The sequence below is a fragment of the Vombatus ursinus genome, unplaced genomic scaffold (assembly GCF_900497805.2).
Source record: "Vombatus ursinus unplaced genomic scaffold, bare-nosed wombat genome assembly UNPS02014799.1, whole genome shotgun sequence".
Classification (NCBI taxonomy): domain Eukaryota; kingdom Metazoa; phylum Chordata; class Mammalia; order Diprotodontia; family Vombatidae; genus Vombatus; species Vombatus ursinus.
In genome coordinates, this window is record NW_020954577.1 from 51,710,085 (window position 1) to 51,725,381 (window position 15,297).

The following is a 15,297-nucleotide window of genomic DNA, read 5'->3' on the forward strand; positions in this document are numbered from 1 at the left end:
TCCCTTTCTCCTCCCTCACATACACACACACACACACACACACACACACACACACTCTCTCTCTCTCTCTCTCTCTATCTCTGTCTCTGTCTCTGTTTTTCAGATGTGTCTAGATGCCTTTGTAGATGTGTTCACAGACGCTTTGGAGTTCCTTGCTTGTGTACATCATGAGCCCCTGAGTGGAGCATAAGATCCTCCGGGGCTGGTGTTGGGCTTTTCCTTTGTACCCTCACTGGAGTGCACAGAGCCTGGAACACAGCAGCTGCTTAGCAAATGTTTGCTGAATTGACTGCTGAGCTCCCTGTTCAACGCCTCTGACTCTGTCTCTTTGGTCTTTCGAGTTCAATATGTTCTTCGTTACTGGCGCCACACCTGGCTCCACATCTGGCCCCACACCTGGCCCCACGCCTGAACGACGGCACTGAGGGCACCCTCTTCCTGTCAGTTCCTGAGGTTCACAGGCTCACAGTTCCCCTGTCTTTTCCTTCTTGGCCTTTCCCTACACCCACCAGCTCTCGTCTTGCTAATTCACCTTGCACTGTCTCTTGTTTCCATCTTCTTCTCTTGATTTCGAGGGCTGACACTGTAGTCATCCCTTCTTACCCAGACCATTTCAATGCTCTCCTTTTGGGACTCTCAGCTTCTAGGCGCACGCTTCTCAGATCCATGTTCTATACCACTGCCAAAATAATCTTCCTAAAGTCTGACCACATCTCATCCCTGCTCAAGAAACTTCCTTGGATCCCTAGGCAGCTAGGTGGTGCAGTGGTAAACTGTTAAAAACCAGCCTTAGACACTGGCTAGGTGTGTGACTTTGGGCAAGTCACTTAACCACTGCCTGCCTCAGTTTCCTCAACTATAAAATAGGGATAATAACAGCATCTACTTCTCAGGATTGTTGTGAGGATTAAGTGAGATAATATGTGAAGTACCTAGCACAATGCTGGGCACATAGTAGGTGTTAAATAAATCCTCTTAATAAATTCCTTCCTTCCTTCCTAGACTCCCTCCCCCCCAATTCTTAGCAAGACTATGACGAGTGAGTTCTTGCCTCCCAAGGCCCAGACTAGCAGGATGGGGTGTGGCAGATGGGCTGGCTCTGAGACACCTGGCTAACCTTTGCTTAATACATTAGACTGTAAGCTCCTTGAGGACAGGGATTGTCTTTGGCCTTTTTTTGTATCCCTAGAGCTCAGCACAGTGCCCGAGGCATAGGAGACCCTAATGAAGGCTTATTGACTATTGACCCCGGGCTTTAGTGTGGGCAGTCCGTGTGTATGAAGAGTGTGATCCGTGTGTCTTCTCCTTTTGTTTCAGGAGGCTCCTCTGGGACCCCGACTATACCACTAAAATGCACTGGCTGAGACGGGACCTCCCTGCCTGTTTGGTGGTTCTCCATCCCTAGGCTCCAGAGTCTGCCGCTGCTGTCAGGATCGCCTGGAGCTCCAGTGGCCAGTGGCTTCATCATGAGTGATGAGAAGGGCCTGGGGCTGCCCCAGAAGTTGGTCTCTCCTTCTCGGAGCACCAGCAGCTGCTCCTCCAAGCAGGGGAGTCGACAGGTAGAGGTTAGCCAAGCAACTTAAAGGTTCACTCAGCCTGGCCCTGCCCCCATCGTTCTCCCCCCACCACGGTTCTAGCTGCTGGAAAATCCAGTTCTCCCTGTTCAACTCCATTCCTTTCAGTCACCTCTCGACCAGTTGAGGACGGATTAAATTGCCCAATAATTGGGCACAATCCTCCTTATGGGCAGTGCAGCCTCTTCCCTCGTGGCTTCTTTGCAAGGTCTTAAATAGCCACGAGCTGGTGTTGGGATTTGGGTCTCAGTCCCTTTCAGGTCTCTTTGCCCATCGGTGGGCAAAACATGAACAGAGAGAGGGACAAAGAAGAGGAACCAAGTGTCCAGAGAACCAGTGCCCACCTCCCAGGGCAGTGCCAGCGACACTTCTGGTGGATTCCAGCCCACAGCCCACAGCTTCTGGCTTATAGTAGGGGTGTATTGCGATTGATTTTCATAAGGGCACTTTCTCTTCTAACTGAACAGCGAAGTGAGGAGAATACACAGTCATCAGCGCTTAGAGGGTTGCAACCAGCTGTGCCCGGGAATGTTTTGGTACCAGCTGGCAGTGCAGCTACTGTATCACCTCCTCTGGTTCCCTATTATTCTCCTTCTCTCACTGCCTCCTCCTCCTCCTCCTTCCCACCACCTTCCTTTCTCCCTACCACCATCCTAGCCATCCATTCATCTTCTTTTTCCTAAAAAACCTCCTTCTCCCCACTCATGATCTTTCTCATACCCCAACTTTCCCCCATAATTCCTATTCGCTTCTTCCTGTGCCCTCATCTTCTCCTCCCAGCTCCTCCTTTTTCCCCTTTCCATCACCTCCTTCTCTACTCATCACCTCTTTTCCCTTCCATTGCCTCCCTATCTCCCCATCACCTCCACTCACCTCTTTACCCCCTTTACTTCTTTCTCTTCACCACCACCTATTCACCTGAGCCTCTCCTCCTTCCCCTTTGCCACTGTTCTCTCCCCCCGGGGCCTCAGTTTTCTCCTCTGTAAAATGAAAAGGCTGGTTTGGATGCTCTGAGCTCCACACATGTGATGCTGACCCAAGCCACAAGCTGCCTCTGGTAGCAGAGACCCCAGGCTACATCTCTGATATTCTGATAGAAAGGGCCATTTTCAGGCTGGGCCACAGAGCCCTCAGGGAGAGGAGTTACTTGTGACCTCCTGTGCTCAGGGGAAGGTTTCTGGTTCACCTCTCCAGCCTCTGCTGTTGATTCATCCCTTCCTTGTAGGGCAGAGCAATGGTGTTCCCAATCCAGGTACAATCTGTGCTCGTTAGGAACAGAATACATGGGGTACCCTGCCTTGGTTTTTTTATTTTGAGGCAAAGAAATTTTTTTTTGCGTGAAATGATCAAGTACAGCAAGAGAAGGAAGGTGAAATGTTCTTCCGCATTGACAGACCTCCAAGCTGTGTGTACCCCTCAGGACGATCACCTGGTGTCATCTTGTGCTGGTTTCAGAGTCAGCTGACCTAGGTTGGAATCCTGCCCCCACCACTTACTAAGTGGTTACCCCAGGCAAGCCCCTTTAACCTCTCTGATTTCCTTTTCCACAAATGGGGATGGTTGTAGGATTGGTTTGAGCCTCAAATGACATACTATGTGTAAAGCACTTAGCAAGCCTTCAGGTGCTGTGGAAATACCAGCTCTTACTGTTATTATTATACTGAGTAACTGCACTGAAGCCAAGTTAGTGACAAGCAAGCAATGTCGTTTTTGTTAAAGCAAAATAATAGAGTGGTTTATTTTCTTCTTGGTGAGAAGAGAAATAAAATTTTAAATTCCCCTTCTCCCCAATTTGGCCTAAATATTGATGCTTCTGTGACAGAACCTAACAGAACTGGGGAAGTTTTTCCTGCGGGGGCTATGTGATCAGAAATCCACGTGCACGTGACTATGTGGGTTGTTATTGATAATAGTGTATGAAAGAAATGCTGGTTGATTGATGTGACTTTTTTAGCTGTCCTAAAAAAGCTTAATCAGCTTCATTCCCAAGATCCTCCCTGTGCCTTTGCCTTGGTGTGCCCCATGACTGGGATGCTCCCCCTCCTCCTCACTTCTGCCTCTCGGAATCCGTGGCTTCCTTTAAGGCTCAGATCTAGTGGCCCTTTCTACCCAAGTGCCTCAGCTACTTGGGCCTCTGCTCTGTATGTAAATGACAGCGAGTTGGACTCAGCCTCTGGGATCTCACTCTGCCAGATAGTGTTAATTAGGCCTTTAGAGTGAGTGGGATATTCTGCTCAGCACCTGGGATACAAATGCTAAATGCTAAAAGAAGGTGATCCTTGCCCTCAAGCAGCCTAAATTCTAGTGGGGAGAGATAAGACATTTAAAGAACAAACTGTAACTCCCCACTTCCTACAGGGCTCTTTGTGGAGGGAGTCAAAAAAAGAAGCCAGGACCTGCCCTTAGGGAGCTTCTATTCTCCCTCAGTCCTGCCTCCTGAGGGAGCTGTGTGACCTCAGCTCTCCCTCCATGAAGGACCCCAGCTTCTCTGTCCTCCTGTTTCCCAAGGGAGGAGTGAGGACCTAGGAGCACTTCAGCACCTACAAGGCGGGAGAGCGACAGGGCCCCCAAGTTCTAGGTAACATTCCTGTGGCTGTGCTCTATTGCCTCCATCTTGAGCTGGTCAGTTCTCATACCTCTTCCTGACCCAGCTGTGTGTGCTCAGAGCTCTTTGACTCTACACAAGGAACGGATTTCTTTGAAGCCAACCCAGTTTTCAGACATATTGTGTGTATGGTCAGAGGAAACTTTTTCCTCTTAGGAAATTCCCATTGAAAGGAACCCAACTTTAAAAACAACAAGCAAACGAGAATACAACCCAGCGTTGGTGGCTTTTGTCAATCCCACTCCTATCCTGGCCCGAGCTTGTTAGCTATTTTTAGTCCCCTGTGATGGGAGCTTTTTGGTACTGCTCTTGGCTTCAGTGAGGCCTGAAACTGCCAGCATCCACCACCCGATAGGGACCGAGAATGTCTTGGGAGGGGGTGGTGGGTCTGCCTAGGCTAATCCCCGGTGGGAAGCTTCCCCCTGCCAGATTGGGAGGGGACTAATTTAGCTAATTACGTTCTTGAAATTTTACTGACATCTGTGACTAAATCTCTCCTATTAAGCCTTGTCATGGTATGATGCAGACCCAGGCTTCTCAAAGACTAGGACGGACGAGTGCCAGCTCTGCTAACTTTCACCCAGAGGGCAAGACTTTGGGGGTGAGCTTATGGGCCCACAGTTCATAGCATAGTATAACATAGCATAACACATGACTTAACACAACGTGTAACGCAACAGAACGTACTTATCTCTTCCATTGGATTATAAGATTCTTGCAAATAGGGATTGCTTTATTGTTTTTTATCCCCATCTCCTGGTACACAGTAGGTGCTTAATATTTCTTATTTATTGATTTCTTAAAGTCTCCCAAATAGGTAGAGGAATAGATGGATAAAGTATTTATTAAGCACTTGTCACGTATCAGGCACATGTATCAGACTGAAATAGGAAAAGCAGAGGTCCCTGCCTTCAAGGAGCTTCTATTCTAATGTAGGTAAGACAGCATATACGAGGCTCTGGAAACAGGCTGGGCAGGGTGGAAAGGCAGCCTTTAGAAGCAAGCACGGCTGGCGCAGTGGAGGCTCTAGGACACTCACACCAGGAGGAGGAGGAGGAGGAGGAGGAGGAGGAGGAGGAGGAGGCAGCAGCTGCAGGGCTGGAGCCCTTGCCAGGGTTGAGAAGGTTGAGAAGGAAGACTAATCTGGAGAGTCCAGGGCTGAGCTGGCATTGGCCCTCGGACCCTTTGGCTCCAAATCTAGTGCTCTTGAATCGAATTACAGTACTCGGTTTGCCCCTTGAGTAGGAGGGTTCTGTAGGCATGGGTGTCCTTGGAAAAGCAGAAGCTCTGTCTACATACAAGATGGAATTTTAGGATCTGCCCAGATTTTCTTTAGTTACTTAGCTAGAGCCCCACAGTGTCTAAACTAAAGTGGGTAGGGGAAATGCTTCTAAAAAAATCAGTGAATAGTGAGTCATTCTAGGTTTGCTTATCTTTTCTGTTGTCTCCTGAGCCCTCCTTCCTAGAACTCTCCAAGAAACCAGAGGCTAAATAAAGATGACTAAGTCTATAATGGCTTTCTTGGAGCAGGGCTGAGGGCTCCAGAGGAGAAATGGATACTCTCCCTTCCTAAAGATAAGGCCTTGGAAAGGCAAGTGAGTGACGCCTGATCTATAGGGCTGGGGCAGGGAGTAGAGTGATGGGAAAGAGAAAGCTGGATGTCTGTGCTTCTTTTTTCCATCTTGTCACATTCTAAGTCTACACTGAGCACCCGACATGTTGAATGCTGCAGAAATAATTGACTTATCCATTATGAGGAATTAAAGAGGGACTGGGCCTTCAGGGCAGCGTATGGGCAGTATCCAAACAGCTCTGCTCACAGGCCATTCTTGGATTGTCTAGGCTTGTCAGATGGGGCAAGTGGGGCAGCGTTGGAGACTAGCCGAGGTCGTTGTGCAGGCAGGTGAATTGCGAAGTTGCCTTAGCCCTTGGGGACCTGAAGTTCCTTTTTCTAGTCCAGGAGTCCAGGCTGCTCACCGGTAATTACAGCTGACTAGCCTCCAGGCCCAGAACCATCCAGATGTAACCAAGGAGCAAAGATTCAGTGAGAGACAAAATGCCAGGGAGGGACAAGTGAACCCCAGCTGTGTCATCCAGGGGCTGATGTTTCCGGAGGCTGGAGTCCTTTAAATGTCCATTTCATATCTTTTTCTTTGCGGCTTCTTGGCCAAAGGTGACAGGGAAGCAGATTTCAGCTCAAATAGAAGGAAGAATTTCCTGATAATTAGAGGTGTTTGAAATGGCTTGGGCCATTAAGGAAGCATGTAGGAGGCACTCTAAAATTGGCTGAATGGTTTCTCTGCTACAGTTCTGTGAGAAGAGTAATGGAAATGCTAGCATCTTCACTTTACAGATGAGGAAACTGAGTCTGAGAGAGAGGGGAAAGTAGTATGTCCAACATCACACAGTAAATATCAGAGTTCTAGGATTCAAATAGAAGCCTCCCATCTCTAAATCCAGCACTCTTTCCCGCTAACCATGTGAGTTCAAAAGTATGCTCTCTGAAGGTTCTTGGGACCCTCCCCCACCTCCCACCACCACCTCCACACACAGAGCACTTGGCATACAGTAAGTACTTAAACTAGAAGAACCAGGTGTGGCAGCTGACAAGAAAATGTATTTGCTAGTAAATATTTTCTCCCTGCTCTCTGTGCAAATGGACTTTAAATCTAAATAATTACTAGCAGACGTTATTGTTTTACTTTGAGATAAAAAATTTCATCCTGCTTTCAATTGATAGAGCTTGGCCCTTTGAGGTATTCTTGAACTCTGGTCTGTGAAATGCTTGCTGAGTGAGTGAGTGAACCCTTATCATCACTAGAGGCCAGAGAGAGGATCAGAGATTTAAGCTGAAAGGGGCCTGAGGAGAAGGATGGTAGCTAACATTTATTTTAACTCATTTGATCCTCACAACAATTCTGCGAGGTTTTCTTGTTCAGTCTTTTCATTTGTGTCTGACTCTTTGTTTTTTTGTTTGTTTGTTTGGTTTTTGCTTTTTGATGAGGCAATCGGGGTTAAGTGACTTGCCCAGGGTCACACAGCTAGTAAGTGTTGAGTGTCTGAGACTGGATTTGAATTTGAGTCCTCCTGACTCCAGGGCTGGTGCTCTATTCACTCTGCCACCTAGCTGCCCCCGTGTCTGACTCTTTGTGACCCCATTTGGGGGTTTCCTTGGCAGAGATATTGGAGTGGTTGGTCATTTCCTTCTCCAGCTCATTTTACAAATGAGGAAACTGAGGCAAACAGGGTAAAATGACTTGCCCAGAGTCACACAGCTGGTAAGTATCTGGAGCCACGTTTGAATTCAGGAAGATGAGTCTTCCTGACTCCAGGCCCAGTGCTCTATCCATTGTACCACCTAGCTGTCTTTGAGGTCAAAGTTAGAAAGTTAGAAAGTGGAATTGGCCTGGCATGACCCATTCTTAATGAAGCCAAGCTGGCTCTTTGTAAGGACTGCTTTGCTTTTGCCATGTTCACTGCTCACCATCTCTTTAATCATCTGGTCTAGAATGTTTCCAGGAATCAAAGTTAAGCTCCCCAGCCAGAATCCCCACACGCCAGACAAGCAGGGCAGTGAAAAGCCACAAGACCACAGACAATTAGGGCGAAAGCCTGGATGTGACACGTTAGGACGACTGATTGATCTGTGGTCGAGGGTAGCAGGTAATGGGCAGGATTTCCAGAGCGTGGGCTCCTTGCCCCACAGACACTCCCGGGGCCTTGATTATTGATCGACGCTGGTGTTTTTGCTGGCTTCTTGCTCGGGGCCTTTGGATGTAGAGGTGAGTGGACCCAGCATCCCTTTGGCAGGGAGAGGATGTCACTGCCGTGTCTGATTCCATAGTGTTAGAATTTGAGGCCAGGTGCAAAGAGCAGATGGGAAGCTCAGAGGAATTCTGGGAAGCACGGGGAAGAGGGACGACGCCCCTCTCGCCCTTTTCAGCTTTTGTTCTAACTACTCTCCTGTACGAACTCATTGCTCCAGCTGGACTGGTCCAGGCATGCATATTCCCACCTCTGAACCTTTGCTCATGCCATTGCTGGCACCTGGAGGGCCTTCCTCTTTCCCCTGCTTGTTCAAATCTCACCCATCCCTTGGGCCCCAGCTCATCTCACCTGCTCTCTCTCCTGAGTTCCTGTGCTGTTGGTTGTTTAGATCATATAGCGGGTTGGGGGGTTAGAGCTGGAAACAACTTCAGACATCATCTAAATCCAACCCCTTCCTTTTACAGACGAGGAATCTTGTCAGGTTCTCCTGGGCCTTGAATAGCAGAGCTGGGTGTCAGGAGAGGCTGGCCGCTGACGCAAACCCCAGCGTGCCTCCCCTGAACCGTGCAGCTCCTACAGGGCATGCTGCCTTCTGGAGTCATGGATCTCTGGGTCAGAGTCAGCACATGAGAGGAAAATGAAACGGGATGCGGGGAGGGGGCTGGGAAATGGTCCAAAGAGTTTCTGAGCTGCTTCTGTCTTGGAATGATGAGTTTTTAGAGATGACGAAGTCTGGGAAAGTAGGCAAGTGGGGTGGGCATGTATGTACATGTGTGCATGTGTGTGAATATGTGCATACATGTATGCGGATGCATGTGCATGCACACATCTTATTTACGCAGAGTTCCTTCACTGACTCCCTATTGCCTACTTTTAGTTAGAGTTTCCCTAGTCTGGCATTTCAAGTTTTGGCATGACCCTGCTTTTCCTATCTTCCCATCGCATACCAAATGTTCTGGCCAAAGGGCGTGATGAAGATAGTGATGGGACCTGTGTTCTTCCCTGGGAACTCCCAGGTGAGGAAAGTCCCTATCCTCATGCAGAGTAGCCCTTCCTCTGCAGCTGGGTAATTCCTGAGGTTTAGGATGAGAAGGGGTCATAGAGAACATTTAGTTTAATTCTCTCCATTTAGAGTTGGCGAGACTAAGTCCCTGAGAGAAGAGGTGAATTATCCAAGATAGGAAAAACCAGAGGATTTAGAACTGGAGGGGTCATCTAATCTTTGCCTTCATTTTACAGAAGGGAAACTGAGGCCTGGAGGATATCAACAATAATGATGATGATAATGATAGCATTTAAGTAGCCTTTTAAGGGAGCTTTCCTTATGTTATCCCATTTGATCCTCATAGTGACCCTGGGAGGGAGGTGTGATTAGGGTCATAGGATTGAGATTTTTACAGATGAGGAAATTGAGTCCCAGAGAGGTTAAGTCATTTGCCCGAGATCACACAGCTTGGCCGTCTCTCGGGCAGAATTTGAACTCAGGTGGTCTTCCTGACTCTAAGTCTACTGTTCTATCCACTGAGCCATCTTGCCTGAAGTCCCACAGGAAATAGCAGAATTGGGATGTGAACTCAGGTCATCAGACTCTAACTGTCATACACTTTCTAATACACCGCAGGTGACTTTCAGGCCCCCATTTCTGTGGGTCCGAAATGTGATTGATTTAGAGCAGGAGTTCTTAACCTAGGGCCTGTAACGCTAAACCAAACTGATGACTATTTCAATGCAATCGGTTTCTTTCTTAATCCTATATATTTTACTTTATGTATTTAGTCAGAGAGTCAATAAACGTTTATTAAGCACCCACTATGTGACAGGTGAATTTAGGGTTAGTGTTGGAGTAGGAATTGGTGCAGTGGATAGAGCTCTGGAAGGCTCAAATCTGACCTCAGACACTTAATAGCTGTGTGACCCTGGGCAAGTCAGTTAACCTCTCAAAGCCTCGGTTTCTTCATCTATTAAATGGGGACAATAATAATACCTACTTGCTAGGGTAGGGGCAGTTAGGTGTCACAGTACATAGAGGGCTGGAGTCAGGAAGACCTGAGTTCAAATCTGGTCTCAAACACTAGCTACGCAAGTCACTTCACCCTGTTTGCCTCAGTTTCCTCATCTGTAAAATGAGCTGGAGAAGGAAATGGCCAACTGCTCCAGTACCTCTGTGAAAAAAAACCCAAATGGGGTTACAGAGAGTCCGATGAGATGGAAGACTGAACACAAACAACATGGTTCAGCAGGTTCTGGGCCGAACTCTGAGGATGCAAAAAGAAGCAAAACACAGCCCCTGCCCTCGAGGAGCTCCCAGTTGGGTGGGGGAGCTCCCAGTTGGGTGCGGGAGCCAGGCTCAGCCTCTTAGTGCCCCAGGCCACTGCTGATACTCTAAGCTGCCTAGAAGTGCAGAGCTGCCTTAGTGGAGAGTTTTCTCATGACAAGGTTGCTTTTGTACGGGAGTCCACTGGGCGGCCGCTAAAATACCATTTAACTCTTAAATTCTGTGATTCTGTCATTGCCCTGGATGAATGAAATCGGAGGGTGCGTCTAAAACAGTGGATGTGCTGGGCCGTAGGAGTGCAAAGACAAAAATGATACAACTCCTGCCCTCCAGGAGCTTACATTCTACCCAGCAAAATAACATGTACAAATATGAGTGCATACGGTAGTTTGGGGGATAGGGGAGACTGTAGCCACTGGGTGAGGGAGGGACGGAGGAAGGGGGGTCACAGGGCACTGTCCTCACACTTTGAGAACAATATGCCCATTTCCGGAATCTGAGGCCCTGAAAAGTCAAGTGGTTGGCTTAGACACAAATAAATAGTCAGCCTGAGATCTAGGGTCCAAAATCCAGCCCTTATGGTAAACTCTTAGGCCAGTAGCAGGGACCTGTGACTTCAGTGACCTGGGCATTCTCTTCACTGATCCAGATTGCAGCAGATCTTCTTCAGAAAATTCTGATCCAGATAATACACATCTAGGTCCCACTCAGAGACATTGTGATGTGGTGGTAGAGAGAGCAGAAGAGAAGGGCACAAGCATTTATTAAATACCTACTGTGTGCTAGGCATTATGCTAAGAGCTTTACAAATATTATCTCCTTTGATCTTCACCACGACCCTAGAAAGTACGTGCTATGATTATCATACGCATTTTACAGATGAGGAAACTGAGGCAAACAGGGTTAAGTGATTTGCCCAGCGTCACACAGCTAGTAAGTATCTGTGACTGGATTTGAACTCCATTCTTCTTAACTCCAGGCTTCATGCTTTCCCCAGAGCCAGGGTCCTTTCCACTCCTCATTGCAACGTTTTTAGGCAGGTGGTACCAGTACTATTTCCCCCATCCTCCAGAAGAGGAAACTGAGGCAGCGCAAACAATAAGTAACCCACCTCAGGTCATACCCGTAGTGTCAGAGTGAGGCTCAGACTCTGATCTTCTGACTCAGGCCCGACCTTGCTCCTTCTGAGTGTTCAAGGAAATTTGATTCTGTTTATTTTTAGCATTAAGTCTATTTTCCCGTACACTAATTCGTTAAAGTGGATAACCCAGGACCAGCCTCTTTGGTAATGCTCTTACCCAGAGCATGTCTGTCCCCAGCCAGGCCAGATAAGAGTTTAGTGAAGCATGGAAACAGCAGTCCCCTGGTCCCCCCTATTGTGGGGTCACAGCTGCTGGAAGAGATGCCAGGAAAGTCCAAAATCTGTTGTCGGCAGGGCCAGGCTCATGGATTTAGCATCTGAAATACCTGGAGCAGAGACATCTGCCCCGGAGGGAAATACTCACAATTCAGTGACTCAGCAATATGAAAATGCCCTTCCAGTAGCCCAGGAACATGAGTAAACATCTGGTTACCTCCCCGCGTCAAAGAGCATGCTATATTTGGCCCTTTTATTAGACAGTTCTGGAGCATGCTGTGCTGGACGCTGGATGCTGACGCCAGCCTCCTCTGATATCCGGCTAAAGCAGCATCAACGAGAGATGCTTTTTCTATCTTTTACCCTCGTACAAGGTATAACCCAAGGGTGCTGATGGTTTGGGGCAGGACGGAGCATCAGCTCAGCTCTGTTAGCGCTGGTGTAACCTCCCTGAAGACCAAAGGTTTCCAGGGGTAGTGGAGTTGGGAGGGAGGGAGGCAACAAGCACTAATTAAGTGCCTACTGTATGCCAGGCAAATATAATCTCATTTCTTCTTCACCACAATCCTGGGAGGTAGGTACTATTATTAGTATGTCCATTTTATAGTTGAGGAAACTGAGGCTGATACAGTGAGTGACGTACCTAAAGTGTTTGAAGCTGAATTAGAATTCAGGTCTTTCTCACTCTAGGCCCAGAACTCCTAGCTGTTTTTAGGGCAACTGAAAGGCACATGTATTATTTTTGTATAGAGAAGACAGTCTACCTGTGAGACCTTCCTTAGCTCTTGGCCTCAGTCTCTCTTATTAGCCACACTGGAGTCAGGAAGACCCAAGTTCAAATCTGGCCTCAGACACTTGTTAGCTGTGTGACTCTGGACGAGTCACTTCACCCTGTTTGCCTCAGTTTCCTCAAGTGTAAAATGAGCTGGAAAAGGAAACAACAAATCATTCCAGTCTCTTTGCCAAGAAAACTCCAAACAAGGTCATGAAGAGTTGGACACGAATGAACAACATTAGCATTTCTGAAGGAAGTGCCTCCTCCTTGCTCTTGTATCAAGAGTGTCTGCTTGACAACTGTCTTGAAAACTCTTTTTTTTTCAAGTGTTTATTCTTGTGTATCTGATTTTCCAAGTCTTTTGGCCCAAACAAATTGGACATAGCCAAAATACTGCTTTAGCACTGCAGAATGACTTTCTCAGAAATGATCAACGTAAACAGAAATTCATTCTGGGATCTTTCACTGTTGGGACCTCACTATCTCAATGGGGCCCCCAAATTCATATCCTCCTTGCCGAGCACAGTGTTTGTTTGATTGACCGTTAGATGTTATCCCTGTTGTAATCAGAGGTGTTAAAAGGAGAGGCTTGGAGAAAATCCTGAGACAGATTTGTGTCACAAACACATGGTGATTTTTCTTATCTCTGGGGCCTCCAAAAGACATCCATTGAGACTAGTGAAGGATCTCCTCTTCCCTTGCCAAGGTGTTCCATGGTGGCTAGGAGACAAGATGCAGATTTTGCTTCAGGTTTTCATCTGTGGACTTAGGCTGCCTTCAAGTGTTTGAAGGATTGTCATGTGGATGAGGGATTGGCCGCACAGGGCAAGACCAGGAGCATTGTGGGAAGGCGGTGGAGGGCGGTGCAGAGGCAGATCTGGGTTTAATGCCAGTAAGAGCTTCCTAACTACTAGGGCAGCCCCAAGGTGGGATGGCAGCCTGGAGAGGCAGTGGGCAAAGGGCTTCAAGCAAAGCTGGACGGCTGTTTATCAAGTCTGGATGTGATATTCCTTTTGGGGATGGATTTGAGTAGATGGCGGCTGAGGACCCAGCCAATGCTAAAATTCTGTTTTTCTTTGAAGAAGCTTGCCAAGTGCTCCATGAGGCAGATGTGATACCCTGGGGGCTAAGGAGGAGGAAGCCAGGGTCAGCATTCAGGCCCTGTCGGGTAGAGGGGAGAGGATGCTGAAGACAGACTGGGTGAACTCAAAGGAGAGGGAGCACATCATATGAGCAGCGTGTTGCCTTCAGAGGCAGGAAAACCTAATGTGGGATCCCAGCTCCCCCACTGTGACCTGTGGCCCTGGGGTGGATCACTGGACCTCCTCTGGCTCCTTATCTGGAAAAACCAAGGGGTCTGACTACATGAACTAGGAAGGCCTTTTAGCTTTGGATCTCAACCACCCGTCCTCCTCCCCTCTCCCTTTCCCTCCCTCCCTCTCTCCTTCCCTCTCCTTTCCTCTCTCTCTCTCTTTCTCTTCCTCCCTCTCTCTCTGTTTTCCTCCCTTTCTCCTTCCCTCCCCTCTCCTTTTCCCTCTCTCTCCCTCTCCCTCCTTCTCTCTTTCCCTCTTCTCCCCCTCTCCTTTTCCCTCTCTCTCTTTCCCTTCCTCCTTTTCTCCTCCCCTCCCCCCTCTCCTTCCCCGCCCCTCCTTCCTTTCTCCTCCCCTCCCCTCTCTCTCCCTCTCTCCTTTTCCCTCTCTCTCTCCCTTCTTCCCCCTCTCTTCCCTTTCTCCCTCTCATTTTCCCTCTCTCTTCCCATTCCATCTCCTTCTGTCTTTCTCACTTTATTACATGTTGAGGCTCTAGTCTCTCTAATGTCTATTCTGATGCAACAAAGTCTGACACTGGCTTCAGTTCTCCCTTGATCCCTGGATGCTGGGGACCTTAGTGCTCTGAAGATTTGTCAGGGCAAACAAAAATAGAATCTGCGAGACGCTCTCCTGGGGAAAAGTGCAACCCAAGTCAGTTTCCTTTAACCATCCTTCTCTTGCTGCAGACAAAAGGAAGAACCGGAGAACTGTCTGGGGAACGAGAGTGAGAGGCCTGGGCCTGGGGGTGGGAAGTTGACACAGAGTCTGCTGGAGAGGAGGAGCTCTGGCTCGAGTAGGGCAGCTGCTGTGACGTCTCTGCAGCTTTTTTAAGGAAAGAGGAACATTTCCTTTTTGAAAAAGTGCCCCTGAGTGTGGATTCTGTCGTTTGAGCAGGACAGCTGGGAAGTGGTGGAAGGCCTCCGGGGAGAGATCACCTCCACCCAGGAGCCCCAGATCCAGAAGGGCTTCCTGCTGAAGAAGAGGAAGTGGCCACTCAAAGGCTGGCACAAGGTAGGGGCCCGAAGCCCGCCTCACCTGCCCCTGCAGCTTCCTGCTGGTGCTCTGGGTGAGGGTCCCAGGCCCTGCCAGGCCCCATCTGCAGAGAGGCCCCCTAAAGCCCCTTCTCTAGTTCACTTTGCCTCAGACCCCCTCAGTGACATGTGCTTTTCTTGCAACAGAGATTCTTCTTCTTGGAGAAAGGGATCTTGAAGTATGCCAAGAGCCTGGCTGATGTAAGTCTCTAACCATTGTTCACTTGGGCCCCAAAGGGCCCCCTGTCTTCATCAGGGTTGGAGAACTCATCAGTAGCATGTACCTGAAAAGTGGGGAGCTGGCAGGGGTGGGAAGTGGTAACCTCACTTTGTTGAGATGGGCCCTCAAGGGATTAGAGTTGGAAACTCTAGGCCATGGTGTTCATTCCAGTGTGATGTGATTCTGACCAGATAGAGAGAGAAAAGCTCCATGGATCCATTGATGTTGGGCTCTCCGTGATGTCTGTCAAGAAGTCCTCAAAATGCATAGACCTCGATACAGAGGAGCACATCTACCATCTGAAGGTAAGGATGCTTCCCAATGGGACTCCGTCATGGTGCCCGTCATGACCAGTGCTTTGGGACTCCATTGTGGTGCCCGT

General features: G+C 48.5%; 1 protein-coding gene across 9 annotated transcripts in view; it reads left to right on the plus strand.

Moving 5' to 3' along the window:
• Positions 1–15,297, plus strand: part of LOC114050442 (oxysterol-binding protein-related protein 3) — a 151,881-nt gene that overhangs the window by 59,435 nt on the left and 77,149 nt on the right. For 5 of the 9 annotated variants that reach the window (XM_027872124.1, XM_027872129.1, XM_027872127.1 and 2 more), the window contains 4 exons: positions 1,318–1,565; positions 14,559–14,675; positions 14,843–14,896; positions 15,107–15,220. In XM_027872124.1, coding sequence (XP_027727925.1) covers positions 1,467–1,565; positions 14,559–14,675; positions 14,843–14,896; positions 15,107–15,220 — 384 coding nt within the window. In that variant the 5' untranslated portion in view covers positions 1,318–1,466. The remainder of the gene's footprint in view (positions 1–1,317; positions 1,566–14,558; positions 14,676–14,842; positions 14,897–15,106; positions 15,221–15,297) is intronic. The other 4 variants (XM_027872126.1, XM_027872130.1, XM_027872128.1 and 1 more) reach the window with 1 other exon arrangement.